The sequence below is a fragment of the Ciconia boyciana genome, chromosome 1 (genome assembly GCF_034638445.1).
Source record: "Ciconia boyciana chromosome 1, ASM3463844v1, whole genome shotgun sequence".
Classification (NCBI taxonomy): domain Eukaryota; kingdom Metazoa; phylum Chordata; class Aves; order Ciconiiformes; family Ciconiidae; genus Ciconia; species Ciconia boyciana.
This window is the reverse complement of record NC_132934.1, coordinates 190545987-190567942: the sequence shown is the minus strand read 5'-3', so window position 1 is coordinate 190567942 and position 21956 is coordinate 190545987. Positions and strand designations below refer to the sequence as shown.

The 21956-nt window shown below is 45.0% G+C and overlaps 1 protein-coding gene across 1 annotated transcript; it reads left to right on the top strand.

The window, feature by feature from the left end:
* Positions 1-458: 458 nt before the first annotated feature.
* On the top strand, positions 459-19201 carry TMEM272 (transmembrane protein 272). Its single transcript, XM_072854532.1, has 4 exons — positions 459-516; positions 8006-8065; positions 14730-14812; positions 18839-19201. Exons 1-4 carry the CDS (start codon positions 459-461, stop codon positions 19199-19201), a joined length of 564 nt encoding a protein of 187 aa, XP_072710633.1.
* The last annotated feature ends 2755 nt before the right edge of the window (positions 19202-21956 follow it).

Below are 21956 nucleotides of genomic sequence, written 5' to 3'. Positions count from 1 at the left end.
TTTTCATCCTCTCTCCTCCCCTTTTCTTTAATTCACTTTTGCTCCCTAAATAATTTTTGTAGAGGTTTGCATAGTGAACCCTACCAGTTTCACTGGGTGTTCTCATAACAGTTAAATACACTTTGTCCTGCCCCAACCTCAATCAAAATCAAGATAGATCCTTTTATAGTTTTCAGGGAGACAGCATTAATACTTCTCCCCCCAGCCTTCCCGTGACCCTGAAGCTTTAGCATCACCAGCAGGCAAGCCCAAAGCTGGAAGCCATACCTGCCTCTGGGTATGCCACACTCCGATGGCTGCTGTCCGGATTCGTGGATGCTTTGGGGTTTTTGGGGGGTAGTGAAAGCCTGCTGAAGTGTGTGAGTGACTCTGAGCCAAGATATTTAGTTAGTTAAAGGCACTTTTCCTAACCGTAGTCATTTCTGTATCCCTACAGACTCCTCAAAAGGCGCTTCACAATGACTGCCGGCCTGGAGAAAGCCTGCCACCGCTGCATATCTAAAATTGCCAGCAATGGTAAGGCAGTTCTGGTAGCCATCACCTTCTGTACTTAAACAGCCCCGTAGCTCAGCCAGGTATATAAAGAATTCTTTCCTAGGCAATTTCGGGTGCTGATGGAGCACACAATAGTAACTGTATCCTGACAGCACTGGCCTGCTGCAGTATTTGGATTATAGCAGACCAGTGTAAAATTTCAAACAAATACAACACCACCAAGTCCCTAAATACAGGCTGCATCAGACAGCCTAAGAAATATATTGTGTTTTTCTCCTGTTTCAAGTGGTACCTTACATGTAGTCCAGCAGAAATATCTGCAGGGAAAACAACCTGGTAAAGAGCAGTGCAGCCAGCCTGGGAACCAACTCCCCCAGGAGCAATTCCTGCAAAGCAAAACTGCTGCCAGCCTGTGTGCTGACACGGGGACACGAGGTCGGGGACAGAGTATGGTCAGGAATAGCCCCCCTTTCACCCAGAGCCATTTGGAGCGGGGTCTTCTTCCCTCTGCTTGCCCGGTCCCTGGCACAACGGCCACCGAAAGCATGGGTAGCCCTCGTAAGTGGCCATGTGTTGTGGGTAGGAAGCATCAGTTATCTGAACAGACGTCTTTCGAATGACAGCCTGGGCTCGCTCAGGCTTTAAAGCAACTGGCTTGTCCCACCCAGGTGGAGGACGCAGAGGGGCGTAACGAGCTCCTGGGCTGGGTGAACGGGCTGGTTCCTGCTCTCCGAGGAGCAATGCAGCAGAAAGCTGACCTGGCTGGGGGCCGTGCAAGCTGCGCAAAGAGGCAAAGGAGAAATACGCTTCAGGGACAGGTTTTTGTGAGACCAGGGAAGCGGTGTTGTTGGCAGGAGGTTAAAATCCAAGAGTTTTAAAGCAGCTTACTCCAGCTTACTCTCCTTTTCACTCCGAGTTGCAAGTGCCTTTTGCTTTCACTTTTAGGTAGTAGCAATTTCTAATTCCACTCAAATATGAGAAGAAGGAAAGCTCTTGACCACTCACTATAATTGATACTTCACCCACACTAATTGCTGCATTTGCCAGTCTAGGGCTGTTACCTTGGGGTCTTTTATATTTGTGCTTTTGGCTTCACTTGAAAGGCTCTCAAAGTTCAGAATTAACTTTTATTAATGATTAAGCCCCTTAACTCCTAGCTGCCTTACAACCCTTCAGACAAAACCAAGACAGGGGGACAGACAGCGCTGGCCTGGGTTCAAAGTGCCCGCACCCACAGGAACCTGGCACAAGCAGGGATGGAGAGGACATTTTCTGGCCCGCTTCTTCATGCTCATCATTGCCCCAGGGGAAAGGAGGTCTAGGGAGCGACGAACACCGAGGGGCACGGAGCATGTGGTGCTCTTGTTATGCCCCAACGAGCCCCTGGGAGCGGGACTGGGCCGGCGTGGGCTCCCTTGCACCCCACAGAAAGCATGTGCAGGGAGATCTGGGCTCGTTGGTGAATATCACAATAAAAAAAGGCAAAGACAGTATTTTCTCTGATTTTTGTTCAAGTTACAAGCAAAATGTCACTGTTCCCTGTTGGTATTAAATTGCCACTGGGGCTTTAATGACAACAGAGAAAATAAATGATCTTTCTGAAATGTTTTTGAAAGAATGGGATTAGTTCTGATCTCATCTATACTCTCTTACACCAGGAACATCCTCTTGGGCACCCACAGTTACCCACGCATAAGGCAACTCAGAAATACCGTTCTAGGAAACCTATTACCTTTAAGTTTTCATTACATTTAAGTTCAAAATCAGCTCAGCTTTAGCTATGGATCAGCTAGTGCATCCAAAATTGATTTTCTGTTCATTAAAATGCAAACCCTCCTGAAGTGCAGTGACACTTAATTTCACTTTTTCTCATCATCCTGTGTATATTTTTCAAAGAGCGTTTCGGCACAGCCCCACATTTGTACCTATGGTCTCCTGATATTTAAACGACTCCGAAGAGTCAACCTACCTGTGCAGTATCATTTAAATTCTTTTCATTCTTGGTACAGCAATTTAAGTTCAGAACATTAGGGCAGTCTTTAATTAACTGACAAAAAAAAAAAAAAGCAAGCTAATCCACTACCCTGGGTCTATTGCAAAGCAAACTGGTGGCTCTTTATGTAATGCCTAAATCTCATTGAAGAAGTACACCTGGAAATTAATTACAATGGGCCAAATCCAGAACCTAGACCATGGCATAATTGTAGTTCAGTAGCTAGAGGCATGGCATAACATTCAGACAAGCCACTCTGCAATATTGCTTAACCCCCAGTCTACATCTGCATCTACATCTACATCTACATCTACATCTACATCTACATCTACATCTACATCTACATCTACATCTACATCTACATCTACATCCTCCACATCTTGAAGATACTCAGATTGCTGGCACCTCCTTGTTCTACACCATTTCTGGTGAGAGCAGCATTGCTGGTGTCAGTGCTGGAACCTGGAACTTAGATTTTAGGTGGTGTGATGTTGGCATTGCTTATCTGGGTACCAAAGTGCTGTTTCACAGTAACACAACCTTGTCTAAGCAAACAGTGATGGCATGCAGCAAACAGCTGGTGGCCCTGAGCTTGGATAAAACTGTCTGCAAGTCAGTTTTATCACACTTCCCCTGCCTCCTGTGGTGGCTTTGCACTAGGACTGGAGACCTCCATGGGAATGGCTGTTCCTTACACCGAATCCTCCAGCTGTTGAGTATCTAGTTTGGTCAAGGCATTAAATCACCCCAGGGGTGGGATTCCTGCCATTCATCCCAAGAGACTATTCCATCAATATATCTCCTTGCTATGGCACTTAGCCTCATGGACAGAGAAATCTTTGTTTCTGCTCGAGTTCACCTCATGTCTCTACCTTCATAGCTCTTTGGATCACTCACAGGTCCTTTTTTCAGAGCTCAAACCTTGTTGTTATTTTCTCTCATTGGGCCGTTGGCTAGCCAAGCCAAACAGATTTAATTCTTGTCCTTCAAAGTTAGTTCATTCAAGTTTTTCTGCATATCCCATCTGATGTGGTGGCATTTTCCTGTCACTCAAAAGCCCAGAATGGCATGCAGTATCCACAGCTACCAAAGCCATGGGCAGACTCATCCCCGGTCCTGAAACATAGGACCTTTCTGGGGCTGGTTCCCTGGGAAGATCCATTGAGACTTGCTCTGCCACCGCAGCACCCACATACACTGCATCCTTTCTTTTCTCCAAGTCTCTATCAATATGGGATGCCTGCAGATACTGTGAAGGAATAAAAATGGATGAAAATATCCACTACCCATCTGCACCCCAGCCTGTTGCACCGCCAGTGTCCATGCTGCTGGACAGCACACCACGACACTGCTTGCTAAGCTAGTGCATTACCATCTGCATCTGCCTCAGGCTGTGACCAGTCCTGGGGCCAGGCCAACTGACCCAAATTTGCTCACATGCAGTCTGCTGAGAGTCAGCCGCCTTCAGATCAGCATTCCCATGGGGTGTCTGAAGGGAGTACTGTGAGTTTACACCCAGACTTTTGCTCCTCAACATGTCTGTGCAGATAAATCCAGGGGTAGCTGCAGAATTTGTTTGGAAGCTGGTAGCATCTCATTAAAAAAAAAAAAAAAAATCTTTTCCTTTTTTTATCAGGACACAGACTCATGGCAAAAACCTGACAGGCTATAGAACAAACAGCATTTGGGAGTGATGGCTAATGTACACAACACTTCATTTATTACTGTATTTATTATCAGAGAGCTTGTCACACACTCTACTGAGTAGGTTGCGCTACAGCCGTATTAGCATACTACCTAAGAAGAGTGGGTAGGTTGAGATTTATACTCATAAATCACTTCTGAAAATCCCGTGAGGACTCTTCTTACCTGAAAAGAAAGAAACTTCTCTCTATCTTCAAAGTAAACAGGGACAGCTTCAGCTGATGTGAAACTTCCAAGTGCTTGGAAAAATTATGACAGCAAAACAAAGCCTGAGGAGCCCACAGGTGAATTGGTGTCACGTCCAATATTGCCTCCAGATCTGTCCCACACACTAGAGGACAACTCATCTGCTGCATGCCCTGAGGCCAGGCACGTAACTGGGGATGGAGAACAAGGGGGTAGCAGAGGGAGGGGAGGAGAGCTGCAGTGCAGGGGCATTGCTACGGAAGAGGCAGCAGCTCAGGTGTCAGATAGAAAGAAAGAGAAACCATGACGTACACCCATAATGCTAACGGTGATTTCAAGTTTGTTTACTTCTGTGCCATGGAAGAGTGTGGGGAGACCCTGGCAGGAGTAACTCAGCTAAACGGCAGATTTATATCAGCCAACTGTCCTGCTGGGCAGGAGACACAAAATCTGCACCCACCGATCTGAGTTTTGTGCCTGCAGATTTCAAGGAATGTGCAAGATATACAGCCACTTGCTCTCCTCTTCCTCTGTTGTGATCCCAGACATGAGCTCTTCCCTTCACCCATTTCCCGGGACGGTGGGATTTGCTCGCTGATGCCTCCCGAAGCAGGACTTCACCAGTGGCCCACCACACGCTGCCCCGGCAGTACAGAGCAGGGCTCTCCTGCCTGACGCCCTGACACCAGCTTCGTGGAGCAGATGTCCTTCTGAGCCATGCCCGGAAACACTTCCCTCCCCCTCCTGTGTTTTTAGAGACTACCAGTCCTTTTTTTTTGCTACTTTTTCTAGGAATGGGCCCAGGGGCTCCTCTGAACAGCCTGTGAGGCGATATCACCGACTTAAAAATATCACAAGCCCCACGTGTGAAACTGCACAGATAGCAGTGTCCTCTCTGCAGAGCTGTGCGACCCTGCGGCAAATACCATTTTCTTGAGCAATTTGTCTTCGGACCAGAATGGGGCAGCACAACCCAGACAAATCCAGGCAGAGAGTGAGTGTGTCCCGACTGAGCAGCATTTCTGTGAAAACCCCACACGTTTCGGGGAAAACAGTCTTTATGCTGCTGGTGGCATTGAGAGCGGCTGCGGAGCCCTGCCAGTTGTGTAGTCAATTGTTGAGAGTCTCACTTTGTTAAACACAGATCTGGAAGCCTTCCCAGACTATGCATCTGCCCCTCCAATTCGAGACCTAAGAGGCTGTAGCTGAATGGGGAGATAATGAGTAAATACATTCCCAGCGACTGCTTTGGGAGGGGAATTAATGAACCATTATTTTTTTCTCTTGAGCTGCGAGCAGTCCCTACCTCCCATTTCTCTCCTCCAAAACCAAGCTATCGGGTAGATGCTAGACACAAGCAAACACAGGCACCCGTGTGCCAGATGTGCAGCCCCATATATACGCGGGCCGCCCCGAGCCTTTCACAGAGCGTACCGCAGCACCCCTCCCCGGGGGTCAGACAGACCGCGCTCCGTGCGATGAAGAAATGACGTGATGCCTCCTCCTGCCAGGCTCCTGAGTACTTGCCTGTGCAGCAAGGGCAGAAACAGGAGGAGGCTATGAAACCAGAGGCAGAGGGGTGACGCCGCTCCGAGAGCTGTGCCCTGACGACAGGACTTCTGGCAACACCAGGCAGGCGATGCAACTCCTGCACACCTGAACTACATTCATGTGGATACCAGATAAAGGAGTTGCCCAGGCTTGTGGGCACTATTTGCAGGTGATGTTCATGGGTGTGTTGGAAGCCCAACTCAGCTACAATAACATCTCTTCTGAATATGAAAATCATAGTCTAGATAATGTAACAGCAAGAGGACTTAGCATGAAATGTGACATGTGGTGAAAAGGGAGGCTCTAAGCTGAGTTGTTCTAATGAGAGGCTGTCAGCGTTTGAAAGAGCTTAGTCAAGTGGAGGACACTACTCAAGCAGAGGAAGAATTTCTGTACTGTGCAGCGTTCAAGAGATAGGAGAGCCTGAGCAAAAATGTGTGTGTGTGAGAGAGAGAGAGACCGGCCGACGGGGAGAGGAGGAGGGGGTGGCACAAAGGAACAGAAGTGCTTTCTTCAGCTCAAAATATCCTCAGTCTCTACCAATTCACAGAGATAATAAACATGCTACTTCTGAGAAAGAAAGATGTCTCTCAAGCGCTGGAGTGTAAGATCCTCGTTCTCTGCTGAGAAAACCCAAGCAGCGTGTGGGGGATGGTGTGTTCCCATGAAAAGTGTCTGCGAGTCAGAAAGCCTGGTGGATCTGCCCTGAATTTTGATGCTGCTCCTACGTCCTCTGTCTCACTTTCTCCTTCTGTAAAATGGAGGCAACGATGTTTCCCTTCTTCTCTGAGGCACCCTGAGGGCAATGCTTTGGCAGTGCTGTAGTTTCGCAGAGCGGCACTGTACGCAGGGTGCTGGCAGTGTCCCCAGTCCTGCGCGGCGAGGAGGACACGGGTCGCCTTGCAGAGGCTGCAGTTCTCTGGCACGGGGAACCGCGTGACATGGTTTGCTTGGGGAAAGACTGGTCCCAAACCAACCCCGAATGCTTGCTCCAAGATTTTTTTCATAAGCCTCCAAGGAGACATCCTACTCCTTTTCTTATCCATGCCCTTCTCAGCCCCTCTGCAACCTATACCCACCTCTGCTTACCGCCCTCTTGCCTCCTTAGGCATCTACTTGCAGATTGAGCCATTTGCAGAAGTGCTCTGCAGGGACGCTCGCCACAGAATGTCCTCATTATGTTTTACTCTCATTTTGCAGGGCAGCGTTTCACTTTAATATTGCCAAGTGTTCATGATTAGGCACAGAGGTGACAGCTCTTGTAAGACAGGCTGCTCACACGGCTCTTGACGGTATTGTTTCTCACTTTCTGCAAAGGTAAGCATTCATCCTCTGCAGCATCAGGCTGTGCTGGGAAAATACCAGGGCTCAGATACACCAGCAGCTCTCTGGGGAGTAACTAAGCACCTCAGATCCACTCATCTGCGGGAACAGTCTATGTGCACACCTAAGAGCTTAAGCTGATCTATCCCAATGACAAATCCCACTCCTTGCAGCAGGGCTGCTGCCTTTGTGTTCATGAGCTGAGCTGGGTCAGGGAGGTAGACCAGCCAGAAACTATTCACATCTGCAATAAAGACAGTTTATTTAGCTATCAGTGAAAACTGAGTGGAATGGCATTAAAGCTGCTATTTGCTTAGCAAACAGATACGGCTCATCAGTTGCCATGGATTAGCTGATGCAAAGTTACTTGTTACTGCACAGTCACCTGGCGGTGCCTCTGAAGCTGATGCAGGCTATGGCAGCAGTGGCTGAGTCCTCGCCCTTGCAATAAGACAGCTACAAGTAGCAGCAACAAAAGCAGCTGTCTCTCATTGCTTTAGTACTGATACAAGCACTAACAATGTATGAGTTAAAAAATGGAAGCCTGAGCTCTGGGAGAGTGATAAACCACTCACTGGTCTCATCATCTCATATGCTGCACCACAAACATGATATTCCTGCCCCATCGAGTGCACCGCATTTCTTGCTACACAACTTTATGGATAAAGAGCATCTGTAAAATATTGGATGGAACTGCAGGTCTCTAAACTTCAACCAGCCCCAATAACGCTGTCTTTCTTTTCTCATTCACAGCATGCTTTATATTTGGGCTCCTCGCTTTCCTTGCTTTACCACTGTCCATGACTTTTACAGGTAAGCTGGCTACTAAAGCAATTTAAAAATACAAACTTCCTGGCACTGTGTGGCAGGTTAACGCATCTTGTGGGAGAAAGGAGTTGGAAACCTTAAAGTTTCCAATTGTTAAACCCGTGTGTTGGTATTTTCACTTCAGACAGTATCCCAGCCCACACTGCATGGTGGGGAGGAAGCAGCGCTTGAATTCTGACCCTGTTTGTCTTAAACACCCCTCCAGTGTGTCTCACCACAATACAGGGCAGGAGTCAGGGTACTTGGAGACCTTACCGATACATTTTTGTATCTCACATGGTTTGGGTTTCTTTAAATTTAACCATAACTCTGAATTTTCTAGTTGTGCATTGCTTATTTTGGGTGCATTTCCCATTATTTCTATTTACCATGAAGCTGCTGGCATGTTCTGAGCCTCATACCGATTTTAACTCACTTTTTTACTGGTGTATTTACTTCAGCTCAATTGCTGCTTGGGCTACCAGCACCTGGCAAAGGGCTGTGGGTGTTTTGGCTCTGTCTGCGGGAGGAAGCTCAGAATCCGACACATGAGAAGACTTCATTAATCAGGATCCCTCTGTATTAACTGCACTGCAAAAATCTTAGAAGCGTAGGGCTGGAAGGGAAGAAGAGATCATCTAGGCTGCTATTTCTCCACCTTTTTGAAAGTGAGACCTGGTTTTTGGCTGATCTGTCTCTGGATAGCCCCCCAAAGGCTGGACTGGCGAGCAGCATTTCAAGATCAAATATTTAAGAAAGGAAAGGAAAATCCTTTGAGCTGCAGAATTTTATACATTTTTAGACTGCATAAGGCTCTTCTTTTCTTTCTTAAGCATCACCTTTTCCTTACCATTAACATAGATTTCTTTTGTTTTAAAAAACTGAGCATTTTCTAACACTTCATTGCTCCCTTTGGGCCTTTCACATCCTCCACACGGGTTGTGACCCCCACTTGAGAAACATCGATAGAGACACCAGCACACCTCTGCTTTCAGATAGGCTCGCGTGCTCACGGCATCCCTGACAGATGTCTGACTTGCCCTTGCTCAAGGAAATTCCATGGCTTCCCAAGGAGCCTATTTCAGCATTTTATTGCTCTCTCAGACAAAATATTTTTCCCCATATTCAACCTAAATCTTCCCTGTGGCAAATTAAACAGATTACAGCCTGTCCTACACGCCACGGTCACAAAGATAGATTGGTCACCGTCCTACTCAAGAGAACTTTTGAACTGTTTGAAGGCTGTTATTATAACCCCACTCCATCTTCTTTTTTTCCAGAGATCTCAAAAACCTACTTCTTTCAACCTGACCTCACAGGTCACTGTTTCTGTAGCTTTTTTTTTTTTTTTTTGCATTTTTTTTGCATTTTTGCCTCCCTCCTTTGGCCTCTGGCCAACGTAACTATTTTTTTTCCCTTAAAAAAAAAAAAAAAGACAGAACACAGGACTCCAGCTGAGACCTGAGGAATAAGCATTGCAGAATAATTAGCTCCTCTGTTTAACATGCAGGATTCCTGTAAACACACCTCAGAATGAAAGATGGTCTCTCTGCACCAACTCATTGGCTCCAATTTAGTTTATGGTGCATTGTAAGTCCAGATGGTTTTTGGCAGTGCTGCTCCCTACCAGACATTTCTCATTTTTTATTTACATTGAAGTTTTCTCTCCTATACACAGTGTTCAGCTTTATCGGCTGTGATCTCGTAGATCTTGAATGTCTTTTTCCAGTGTATTCAGATCACTTCAAATTTTAAGTCTTGTCCTCAAGAGCCCTTACAATCATTCCAGATGGGTGTCCTTGAGAAGTTGTTCACCTCCTGTCTCATTACTCATGAAAGATGGTGCAAATGAACTCTACATGCAGATGCTGCAGGCAAGATGCATCCCACCTAGATTTGGCCTGTACGCATCTCTAACCAAGCTATGTGCCGTGTGTTGCCCTGGGAGCCAGTTAAGATAAATGAGCATTTCTGACAGTGAAAGTCCCATGCCCTCTTTTAGGTGTCTGCATTGAGGTGAGATGACTTTTAAGGGAGTCAGGACACCTAGCCTGTTGGCATCTATAGTTGGCCAAACCCACAAAACCCTTGTTCAGCTAAAGGTTGGTGCTGCTTCCTTTATCTGGGGCCCTGCGAGTACCAGTGATGACTGTGGTAGGATTCTGATTAGGGTGTCCTAATTAGGAATTAGGGAGTTCTAATGAGGGATTAAGGAGCAGTTAGGAAGTAGGGAGATGGGCTGAACTGTTACATCTCAACACTTAGGCTCTTATGCTTATCCATGACTTAAAATTGCTATTTATCCCATAAGAGGATTTTAGCTTTAGCTTTTCCCCAGGCTGAATATGCCTCAGCTGTGGAATAGGGGAGGGAAGCTATAATTCAAAGTGTGGTACAGCTTGCATGCATATCAACAGCCAGCCTTCTGGAAATGAACCCAGAGCTGGAATCTGACCACTTATAAATATCATTTCCTAGGAATATTTCATAATATCTTTAAGATCAGTGAGAATTGGAAAGTGTATGGTAAGATATTAGCCTGGAGCTCTGGGTATCCCCTGCATCAGATATAGAGACCTTTTTTTCACAACTTACTGAAATTAAGAGATAATGTCACTGTAATATAATGTTGTCAGAGGGTATTGGTTTCCTGCAGCTACATATCTGCAAAGGCATTTTTAGGAAAATGAAATGTCAAGGAAAATGCAGATATTTATTATCCAAGCAAAAGCCTCTGATTTTCCGATAACATTCTGTTACCATGATCTTGGAGAATAACTTGCTGATGTGCCTCCAGTCATTTTGGCTCTTGCCTTCTGCAGAGGAAAACTGTGAGATATTTTCAAATGTCAACAAATAAATTATAATAATACTTGTAAAAAAACTGGTGGCCCCCCTAATAATTACACACTAACATTATACACTTTTAAAATTTGGTAGTACTGTCAATCACACTATAAATCAAGATACATGAAAAGGACTCAGCAAATTTTCCAAGCTCCAGACTTGTGACATCATTTAAGCCACGGATTGTTTAGCAGCTTTCTAAATTTTACTGGTAGCAGAGATAGGTTTTTTTCATTAAACATTCCAAAAATAAAGAGAGCTATGGAAGGACCTCATAGACCTCTTTTTGAGAATTTTTTTTAGTTTCCAGGACAGTGAAGGAGTGCTCCCAATAACACATTCTTGTACACTGTCCAGACTACCTTTATATACAGTGTTCCCCAGGGGTAGCTAAATCACATTTGAAAGCTGATGACATCGTTTTCTCAATAGGCAGTCTAAATTTTCCCCTGTTCAAATTTAGCCCAGTACTACTCCTCATGCTCATATCTACACCAAATAATTCCTCAGCTCTCAAGTGCTCCCAACAGTTGTCTGAAGCCTGTCCTCATACTCTGTACCTTTACGTGGGAGCCAGGCTTGTTTGTTAATGGTTGTTGTTAACGTAATCTTTCCTTGCATTTCAGTCCTTCAGCCACTCACCGTTTCTGTGAGATTCCTCTGATTTGCTGATATGCCTTCTGATAAAATGGTGCCCAGAAGCAATTATGTTGAGATAAATCCTCTTCAGCACCTAGATCCTAGTGTAAAGCTCACAGTCCAGGGCCCGATTGAGGTCTGCGCTAAGTGATGGTTGCTGCAGTCATCCACTAGAACAACTGAAAATGGCCTGGCATGTTGTGTCCTCTGTCTCCTATTAGAAGAGAAGGTGGGGAGCGGGCACCAGATGCCAGATTAGCCTTGCTATACAGCAGCCCTCCTTTCCTATGGGATGCACTTCAGCCATTCAGCTGCCTGAGAAAAGCAAAGCAGCTAAAATGAGGCCACCACTGTGTTAGCTTTCATTCATCCTGACCCCTCATCTCATGGATAATCGTGAGTCACAGGGACAGTTTGTTAGTAGTGACCTGTTGTGGGCCATACCGCAACACTGCCCAAACCGGTGTCCTTAGAGAAGCAGGCATTGCTCATATCCTGATCGCTCACGAGTGCTCTTTCCACTTGCCTGGACTTTGTGTCCTGGATCCCAGTGCAGCGTTGTTCTGTGGTAGCCAAGACGTAAAATGTGCAAGTACCTCTGTTTCCCCAAGCCTCTCATCTCTTTTTCTCCTTTGGACACTGTACAAGCTGTTGCACGTACTTGCTGTGTCTGACCTTGCAAAGGTTCCTGGTTTATTCATTTGGACTCACATGCTGGTCTATGTTGTGGTCAGGTTCAATTGCTCTTAGCTCTAAACCTCAGATTGCTCTGCCTTGCAGGGAGCACTGCACTAGAAGCAGAGTTTTGATCTCTCATGGTCCATATATCCCATCATTAACAGTCAAAGGAGAACATGGTTGGTGCTCACAGGAAAGAAGCACTAGCACTGATGCTGTTCTACTAGTTTTGGTGTTCCCAAATAAATCAGGCATGTGCTGTGTGTGAACTGATTGGCACATGATGTGTGTGCCTAGATTTCACTGTAACAAGTGTCAATGCCCATCTGTCAACAGTAGGTCCATATTTCCTACTCATCCACAGTGCTGTATTTTTTAAGTTACCACTGTATTACCCTCTTTCACCTCCTCTTCTACTGTCATACTTCCCTGGAATATTCTCCCCAAAACTACAGAGTAACACTGCCTGTCATTCAAATCCTTCCCAAGACTGACTGCTGTCATGTTACATATATGAAAGGACTCCATAATAGATTTGTCAGGGAAACAGAATCACAGCTCCATGAAAAAGAATTGGCATGTTTTCTTGATTATTTTTTTTGGCCTCAAATCAAAATCTCAGTAACACATTGGAAACAGCAATTGCCTAGGTTCCTGAACTGAAATATATTCCCTGAGATCCCTGCCCAGCTGCTTTTGTGGCAGGCTATTACAGGGCCAAGGACTCTGGAAACCCTGGAAGCTGCTTTCTGAAAATGATATAATTTGTGATGATTTCCCTGCTGCCCACCCCTGCAAAGTTGGGAGTCTGAGCAGGTCTCAGTGTTACATAGTGGCAAAATGGACAAAAAATTACAGCCTTACAATAGGGGACAAAAAGGGAGAGTTCAAATCCATTTACGTCCAACCCTTTGCAATTATGAGAAGGCTGGTAATAAATACTTAGTGCAGAAGAGTCCACTGGACTCCATAGCCCTTACACACAACAGGTTACAGAACACTGCCCAGTATCCTATGACTAACATAAGATCTATTGCAAGCAACCACAATCCAGAACACCTGTATTACACTATGCAAAGAGTGAGGAGAGATTCTGGACATCAGCAATGTTCTGGACCAGCAATAGCAGTGGATTTGGTGGGCAAATTGACAAGCTGAAGAGGATTACAGCTACAGAAGAAGGCAAAAACACCCCGCTGGTACTTCTTTCCTGATCCCAAGCCCCCTGTTCAGTGTAGTTCTGAACATGGAGGAAAGATGTTCCACCTGAGAGATGTTTAGCACTAAGACTAGCACATTGCTTTCAGTATCCTGAATCTAGATAACCCCAATTGTTCAAAGTCAAAATTTCTCCTTGAAAATGACTTATACATGAAGAAGAAAACAGAAAATCCTTTCTGGCCTCTGCAAGCGATTAGCAGAAGCCTGGAAACATGGGATCAATAACAATAAAATTACAGTGTAAAGAACAGTTTAAAATTGACTAAAGATGCCACTGGGTAGGAGACTTGAGCAGGGGATTCATCTCAGCTAACTTTAGATATCTACAGCTGGCTGTCTAGATTCCTCATATAGCCATGGAGAGAAAGAGGCACTTTCAGGGCCCAACTCATCTGACCTATTTTAAATGCCTATCTTAGGATAAGATGAATTGAATTTTACAAGTGTCTATTTCTCCCTATTGACTATAAAGGGAGTCTAGGAAACTAGTTCAGATATGGATGCCTGCATTGCAGACATCTATATTTGGACAGATGAGTCTCACTGCCACAGACCTGTATCACAAGCTTCAGTGTCTACTGCCAGCAACATCCTTATACTGCCATACACTCCCTTCCCTAAAACTTACCCAGCTTTCTCTTTCTAGCAGTAGTTTTGAGGGTTGCCAGGATCCCCAGCTCCATAACAACCAATGCTTTAGCCTCCAGCAACCCAAACAGCCTGGAAACTTGAGCTTCTGTGGTTCCCTGTCAGCTGCCTGGGAAGCTAAAAAGGTTTCAGGTGCTCCCACGGGCACTGTCTCCCAGGCTTCAAGGCATCTGACTTGGGAACATGCCACACACAGGTGCCAATGAGCAGGAAAGGCCTGAATGAAGATTATCAGAATTCCTTCTTTTCACAAACGGTTTTGATTTTCAATGAATTTTGTACTGCTGATGAAATTTTCCTGTCCAGCTCTGTCAATCGTTCATTTAACAAAGAGGCAGTGGCTGAAGCTAATGACCTGTGTACATGGCTCAGATCAGTAACACCAGAACAACAGGAATGCTGTTGTTACCTTTGCTCTCTCTCTTCCTTTTCCTGCCTTTTGCTTGTTCATGGCCCTCACTCCTGTAGTGGGAGATGCAAACCCCCTTTAATTTGGCCCCCATTTCAATAGGCACTGGATACAAGTCTTGGGTCTAAGCACTACATTTCACTTACAGCACCTTTAGTTTTCACCGTACAGCTTGTTGCACTATTTGATCACTTGAGATAACAAACGTTATTAATTTTTGCTGTTCAGGAATGAAGTTTTTGGAAGACTGCCCAGTTCAGCCACTAATTCCATTATATCTGTTGGTGGGTGGCGTGATTGGCAGCTTAAAGGTAATGTGCCTTCTATGTGTGAAATATATTTTGTGTGACTAGACTTTGACTTGCTAGTTAAGACATAATGATGGCTCCAGACAGCTATGTGCATGCAGTACTGAAGAAAGCTATCCGGATTGAACTGTGCTTGTTCCAGCACCTAAAGCACCTGTCTGTCATGTGAGATGCTAATGAGTTCAGCATTCAGCATTGTCCCACACATTGTGGTGTGACTTTCTCCCACATCACAGCATCTGTGCTACCATCCCTACTGAGGGAAATGACTACATAACATGGATGCCTGTGGTAAATGGGGTCCTATTGCCACAAGCAGTCCTCCAAGCCTGCCAGACCTTTCTCCTTCATTTTCAGACACACAGGCTGGACAAAAAGGGAAGTTACTCTCCTAGCTTTGGGAATACTATAAAACTACAGGTGTTTCTACACAGTCCGTCACAAGTTCAATTTTCTCCCACTCTGACCTGGCCAGAAGCAATGACTATGCAGCAGCATGGCTTCCTTCCAGAGTAAATATATCCTTGCCTCACAGCAGGGCTTATTAATCTAGGCACTGCATTTTCTAACCACAGCTACCTGTCTTCTAGTGGACTGTGCTCACTTATACCTTCGCTGAGCCAGAGCCTGGCTGCTTGACAAGTAGAGACACCCCCATATCCATGTTACACCCTGCTCACTGTAAAGCTATGACTCTGCGTTGACTCTAGGGTAAAGGATCGCCCCGTTCTGACAGTCCCCTTGCAGACCGTGTTAACTGGCTGCTAGTGGGCACGAAGAGGCTTGTCACAACAGACTGCAGAGCTACTTCAAGGCTTCTCAGCAGGATTAAGCAAAACTGTTTTTTGCTGTCCCAATGATGTTCCTGCCAAAGGAAGGAAAAGGGGCAGAGCTGAAGGAAAAGCTTTGGAACTGCACCGCTGGGGCACGAAGGGCTAAGAACAGCAGGTGCTGCTCCTAGATGGAACTGAACGTCTGTACTGGTAGCATTGGCTGTCCTGCACAGCTAACGGGGGCAGCAGCAACCCGGCAGCCAGCCCACCTTCCCAGGAGCCCAGCACCAGCAGAGCAAACAGGGTAGACCCGATGGGCTGTGGCCTAATGCTTCAGTACAGGCAGCCTGTCCCTTGAAAGGGAACCTGCTAGTCTCTGACTTGACAGCATTGCATATTGCAGCCAGCAGATGCTGCAGACAGGAGCTAGCTATGTTCCCCTTTGATAATGTTTCTAGCCCCTTTTCTTTGCCAGGATCGAAAGAAGGGGGAAAGAATATTCCTCTGCAGGTCTCTGCATCCCCTGCACTCTTTCACAGTGGTAACCAAACCATAGTACACCACTGGGATATGAATCATCCCCCCGAGGACCTTTGGTCAGTAAATAAGTAAATGGAGAAGAAAAGAAAGTGCTTAATCTTGTTATAAGGAATTTGCTATGCTATGAGTTCTGGCAAATGCTTAGTCATTTGATCACACCAGTGGACTTATCTGTATAATCAAAGGTTCATTTAATAATAGTTTAGAAAAGATTAGAGCAGAATTGAAAGGAAATTGTCATGCTAATGAACTAAAGCCTTCATCAAAAATGTTGACTGTTTCTTAGCTATTTCTGGTTTAAAGTCAGTTTTTCTCACCCTAAATAAGATGGTAAGTGGGTCAGTTAATATTCCTGCTAACCTCAAATAATGGCTTGAATTTGGCTTCAGTTGACAGCAGGACTGCCTATTTTGCAGTCTGGCAATACATTTGGTCAGAATTTGATTGGCTTAACTCATATGTCATCTCATACTGCTTGATCTGTAGCCAAATTCCACCTGTCTTAACTCTGCCCTCTGTTATGTTCATCAGACTGCACCGACTTCACTGAGCAGGACATTTGCTTGACCTCTGAGAGTTAAAAGGTCAGAGAATAGGTATAGGATGAAGTCTGAATGAAGGCTGTCCTGTGATGGATATCATTTAATGGCAAGTCATTCTGGCCCAGATCTGTACACATCTGTAGGCTCCTCCTCTGTTTCTTTACCACCTCCAGTCTTTTAAAAGGCAATGGTAACCTACAGGTGTTCACCCAGGCAACTAAACCATTCTACAGCATCCGGAGAGGCCTGCTGAATTTCATGTTGTGCTGCTCCATAGATGTATATTCAGCAGTCATCAACAATGTGAGCAACTCCTAGAATTTGCTTCAATCACAGCTTGGCAAGGCAATATCCATAAGAATTAAATGCACTTTCCATGAACTGGTTAGATGCAGCTGAGATCCATAAATCCACCTGGGAGGTTTCTCTGACTTCCTCAAAACCAATGCTCATCTGCCATTTAACCCCATTCCCATTGCTGAGCTTGGTGAAGCTTGAGTACAGGCAGCTGCCTATCTGCTGAGCTCACCTCAAAGCTAATGAGCTGCACAGAGCTTCAGGTCAAGCCACAGGTCCCCATGCGGAAACCTCAGATCCACTGGCCAGGTAGGTTTATCTCTCCTGTGTGTCATGAGCCTGCCTAAAATAAATGTTCACCTGAGAAGAAGATGCTCTGCTGGTTTGAACAAGCCTACCAGTTTGAGTGCTCAGCTGGACCTGAGACATCCAGTGGAAACACCATTTTTTTGCCTATGTTGCTGCTGGGACTTTAATCTCTCTTTCTCACAAACTGGTACCAACATCTGGGCTAGAAAAACAGCTGGTTTTGTGAACAAATATTTAATCATTTATACATAATTGAACAGTTTTACAGGGAAGAGCAAGAGAATCCTCTTCCCAGGGTGTCCCAGATCCTCTTGCTAAGCCTTGCCTCTAGAAAATGGGGCACATGGACTAAAATCTGAACCAGGCAAAACATATACCCAAATGGGTTCTCCTTAGCCAGTGTTCTCACCATTAATCACTGACTAATGGAGAAGGGACAGCGTAAAATGAGGGGTGCTCTTGTCTCTCATTTCAAGCAGAAAAATGATCACAGAATATAACTCTGGGAAAGAGAACATGGCTGAGAACCCCTGTTCAGACAGTACGTCCCTCCCCATAGCCACTTATAAATCCACATCTTTTACCTTTCCCTCTGAATTTCATTCCTGGTTGGCCGAGGCAGCTTCCTTGGCCAGTTGGTTTCTTAGAGTCCCCTTCCCAAAGACACAGCTCGCTGCAGGGAGGCTTGCACGGCAACCTGAGCACCTAAAAAGGGGAGTTGCGATTACAACAGCTACTGCCTTGAGGACTGGGCCAAGTGTTTCAGATATAGCAAGATAACACAGGTTTCACAATGTTTGGCCCAAATCCTTGTTGGTCCCTGTATATACCTCTCCGATAAATCTACCAAAATTAAGAAAGTCATTTAGGGGACAGAAATTTGAAAGCTTCTCTACACTGCATTCAACATACCTACATACTTTGTATTGCCAAGACTAAACTAGAAATCTTCTAAGCATTGCTGATAAGTCCTACTGCATTTCCCTGTAGACCAGACCTTCCTAACCTCACAGTATCATGGTATTCCACCTACTTCTCTGCTGGTTCTGACTGAAGGCAGGAATGGCACAATCTGAGAAAAAAATGATTAATCGAAGAAAACTTGACAGAATCATTCAAAGTATCTGAAGCAATTTATTTGGGGTTTAGGTCAAAGACTAGATCCTTCATTATTTTATTTAAGCTGATTCACCTATATAGCCATGGAAAATAGAGTTAGGAGAGACAACTCCACCCACTACAAGGCAGGAACTACTCTACTTAAGTCATTTAGCGGTTACTCTAATCTGTTCTTAAAAGTCTCCAGCGTGGGAGCTGCTGCCATCTCCCTACACAATCTGTTCTCATGCCTTTCCATCCTTACCACTGGCAAGTTTTTTCCAATGTCTGGCCTAAATCTCACTGGTGAATAAACTGTAGGGGAAAAAATGCATTATTTTCCCGCAGGATCTGCCTTGTTTGTGGCTCCTCAGCTTTCTCTTACATGATTTTCCCACACCCAATTTTAATTTGGCCCAAACTTTCCGCAGCCAATTTACTTATTTCCTTTTCTCCCCCAATGCCTCCAGGTAACTCTCCTGCTGTACGACTCAACCAGGATGAGGCAGCTGCTTTCCAAGTCTGTTGTGATTGATGATGATGATGACGACGAGTATCCCTGGAGGCAGAATGCTCACAAGTACTACATCCATCTAACCCTCAGCCTTTTCCTCTTTCTCTGGTTCATTCTTGGGAACTACTGGGTTTTTTCTGTGTACCTGCCAAATTTCATCCCACCTTTCCATCAGCCTCAGGATTACTGTGACAAAACCCTGTACATTTTTGCTGTTGGTGTTCTCATTATTAGCCATACTGTTCTCTTTCTCCTTATCTTTTGTAGCTGCTGCATATACTGTTTTTCCAGGCAAAGATACTCTTCTGAGGAAGACTAAATGCCACATAAATAAAGCCCCAGATGTTTGGGAAAAAGTGTGCAACAAAGAACAGGCAATAATTCACCCTTGTGTACATCTTTGTTGTACTATATATATGTATGATAGCAGTCAACTGCAAGAGGAAATTGTAAAATACAGTGCCATCTGGAAATACCTAAGCTGGAATACAGCATAGTCTATGTAAAATTGCTGCTACAGATGCCAGGGTGCACTCTTGCTAACTTCTATATCCCTTTTTTAACTCTTGGATATTCTATCTGGAGTAAGCTCTTGCAGACGGCAAACTCCTCTAAAACCAGGTCCCCTTATGTTGTTTCAGCATAGTACATCTTTGCCTATAAAAGTAGCCATGTTGTCCTCTTCACTGGGATCTGAACATCTCCATAGCCTTGCTGAGGTATGTTACTGTCCCTGCATTACGGGTGAGGGAGCTGAGACAAAGAGATAAAGGGCTGTATTCAGACTACCTTGCATGGCGCATGGACTTGACAGTAACTTAGATGCTCACTAGAGAGCTATTCAGGCCACTGTTAGACCAGCCAGTAAGTAGCTATGATAGCAATACGAGCATGTATAAAAGGCAGCCTGAATATGGCCCCTAGGTCTCTTCTGAACTTGGATTAGAAAGCATCTGTATCTAACTTTGGTGCTAAAACAGATAGTCTGAATATATCCATATATATCCAATACATCCAAGCTGAGCCAAGGCCACTTTGCAAGCCTTCAGCAGGACAAGGAACTGAGCTACTGAGTATCAGATCAATGCTTTAACCAGGGCTCAGCATTCCCCAGTCTGGGGAGACTCCTCTACTTTTTGTATAGCAGTAATTTGTCAGTACCACACCAACACAAAGATGGTTGTCAAACCATTGTGATCAAGTTCATAGAAAAACTGATGATGTTATGTTGGTATTTTAAATATAAAACATGGTAATAAGACATGGACAGGGATGTGAGAATTTCAGGCGGATCTGTTCACTGCAGCAGTTCTCTGGTTGTGGTGTGAGTGTATGTTTGATTTGTTCACCTTGGTGCTGTACATATAGAAATCTATACTTAGTGGACAGATGTAATGCAAACAGCTTTTAAGTCAACAGCAGTGTCAGCTTTAAAAGCACCAGCATGCACAGAGACAATTGTTTTGTGCCCTGTAATGGAACAAGCCCATAACTGGTCGTGGTAGATTGTTTTTTCATGTGTTGATGAATGCAGTGTAAAAGTGCTCTTTCTGCTTTTGCTTTTACGCACTTCTGTTAATGTGGTCAAAACGGAGGGGCTCCCCTCTATATGAGCATGAGGGTGGCCCCAGGCACAGGAGGAGGATGTGTGTTTTGGATATTTTTTCTGTTAAAACCCACACAGCTGAAACCTATGTTTTAGAGAAACCTAAAAGAGTTATACGATGCCTGTGGAAGGGTAAGATCTGTAAAAGAACCTCAACAATATACCACAGCTGAACAGGCTCTGCTCAACCATCCTTCCTGGGACTGAGGCTGAACACAGGGTAACATCTGTGGGAACCACCTGTCTTCAATCACAAATATTTATCTCAGGGGCTATTGTATAGATAACTAAGAGTGCATTTGGTCCATAAGGATTTTAATTCAGGCCCTGGCTTTAAGAATTGTTTATTTCCAGAAAACTAATCTTAGAAAGAAGGTAGGATAAAGGGTGGAATAATCTGACAAGAGGGCAGCATCAGTGTAGCATTCCCCTGCTCTGCAGCAGCCACTCGGAAGTCACAGTCAGGCTGTCCCTGCTCAGAAATCCATGGAATGGGAATTACTAACACTGCTGGCTGACTTAGGCCATGCACGGTTGTATGGAGGGAGATATGACCAATGGAAATCTTTCCTTCTATTTGTGGGCCTCAGATTGTGTCTGGGAGAAATCACAGGCTGTATTTTCCCAAGAGCTGCTCACCCCACGCTCTCCACTGCCTCTCTAAAGGTACTACACATTTCTGAAACATAACTGCTGACAATGGTGGAATGCTAGAATTCCTCTCTCCCACCCCAAATACTTCACTGGCTCAGCACTTGGACTCCTGGATTTCAGTGTCTTGTTCTGAACTGATCTAAGTGATGTTACCTTCAGTGGAGAGCATCTTTCATTCATTAAGATGCCAAAGTATTTAAGAAATTGCCTATCAGCAGACATAACTCCATCCATCACTCAAATGCAACAAAGCGTCTGTTTATCATTACACATGAACTTTACCCAAAAGCTTGGAACAGGCATAAAAAAGAAAATTATACTCAGTTGATAATGCAAAAGAAATTTAACAAGAAAGTAGCTACACACACTCCACCCATAGGACTCCAGTACAAACTTCCCCATTCTTGCAAAATGCTGCTAGAATCATTCTTGATCACAAAGAATTAAGGGCTTATACTCCTGATTAAGTCTGAATTGATTCCCATGTCACTGTGCGTCCAGTGACCTTGCAGCAAGTGATGATGTGTGCGCTCCTATCTGAGCAAATATGAGGTGATTTTAGTTCAGCCCAGAGGAGATGTAAGCTAAGTCACATTGCCTTGCATTTTCTGTGTGCCTGTGTGAGCATAGTTACAGCAGCTCAGCAGATGTGCAACGATTTATCAGCCTTCAGCCACGCAACGGCCTATGTCGCATACACGGGAGGCTAAGACTGACTGATTCTCTACAGTCTACCATGGAGGCTTAATTCTGTAGGTATGAGAACCCAGTGCATTCATTGACATCTTGGGAAAGTGTTGCCGAATCACAGTGC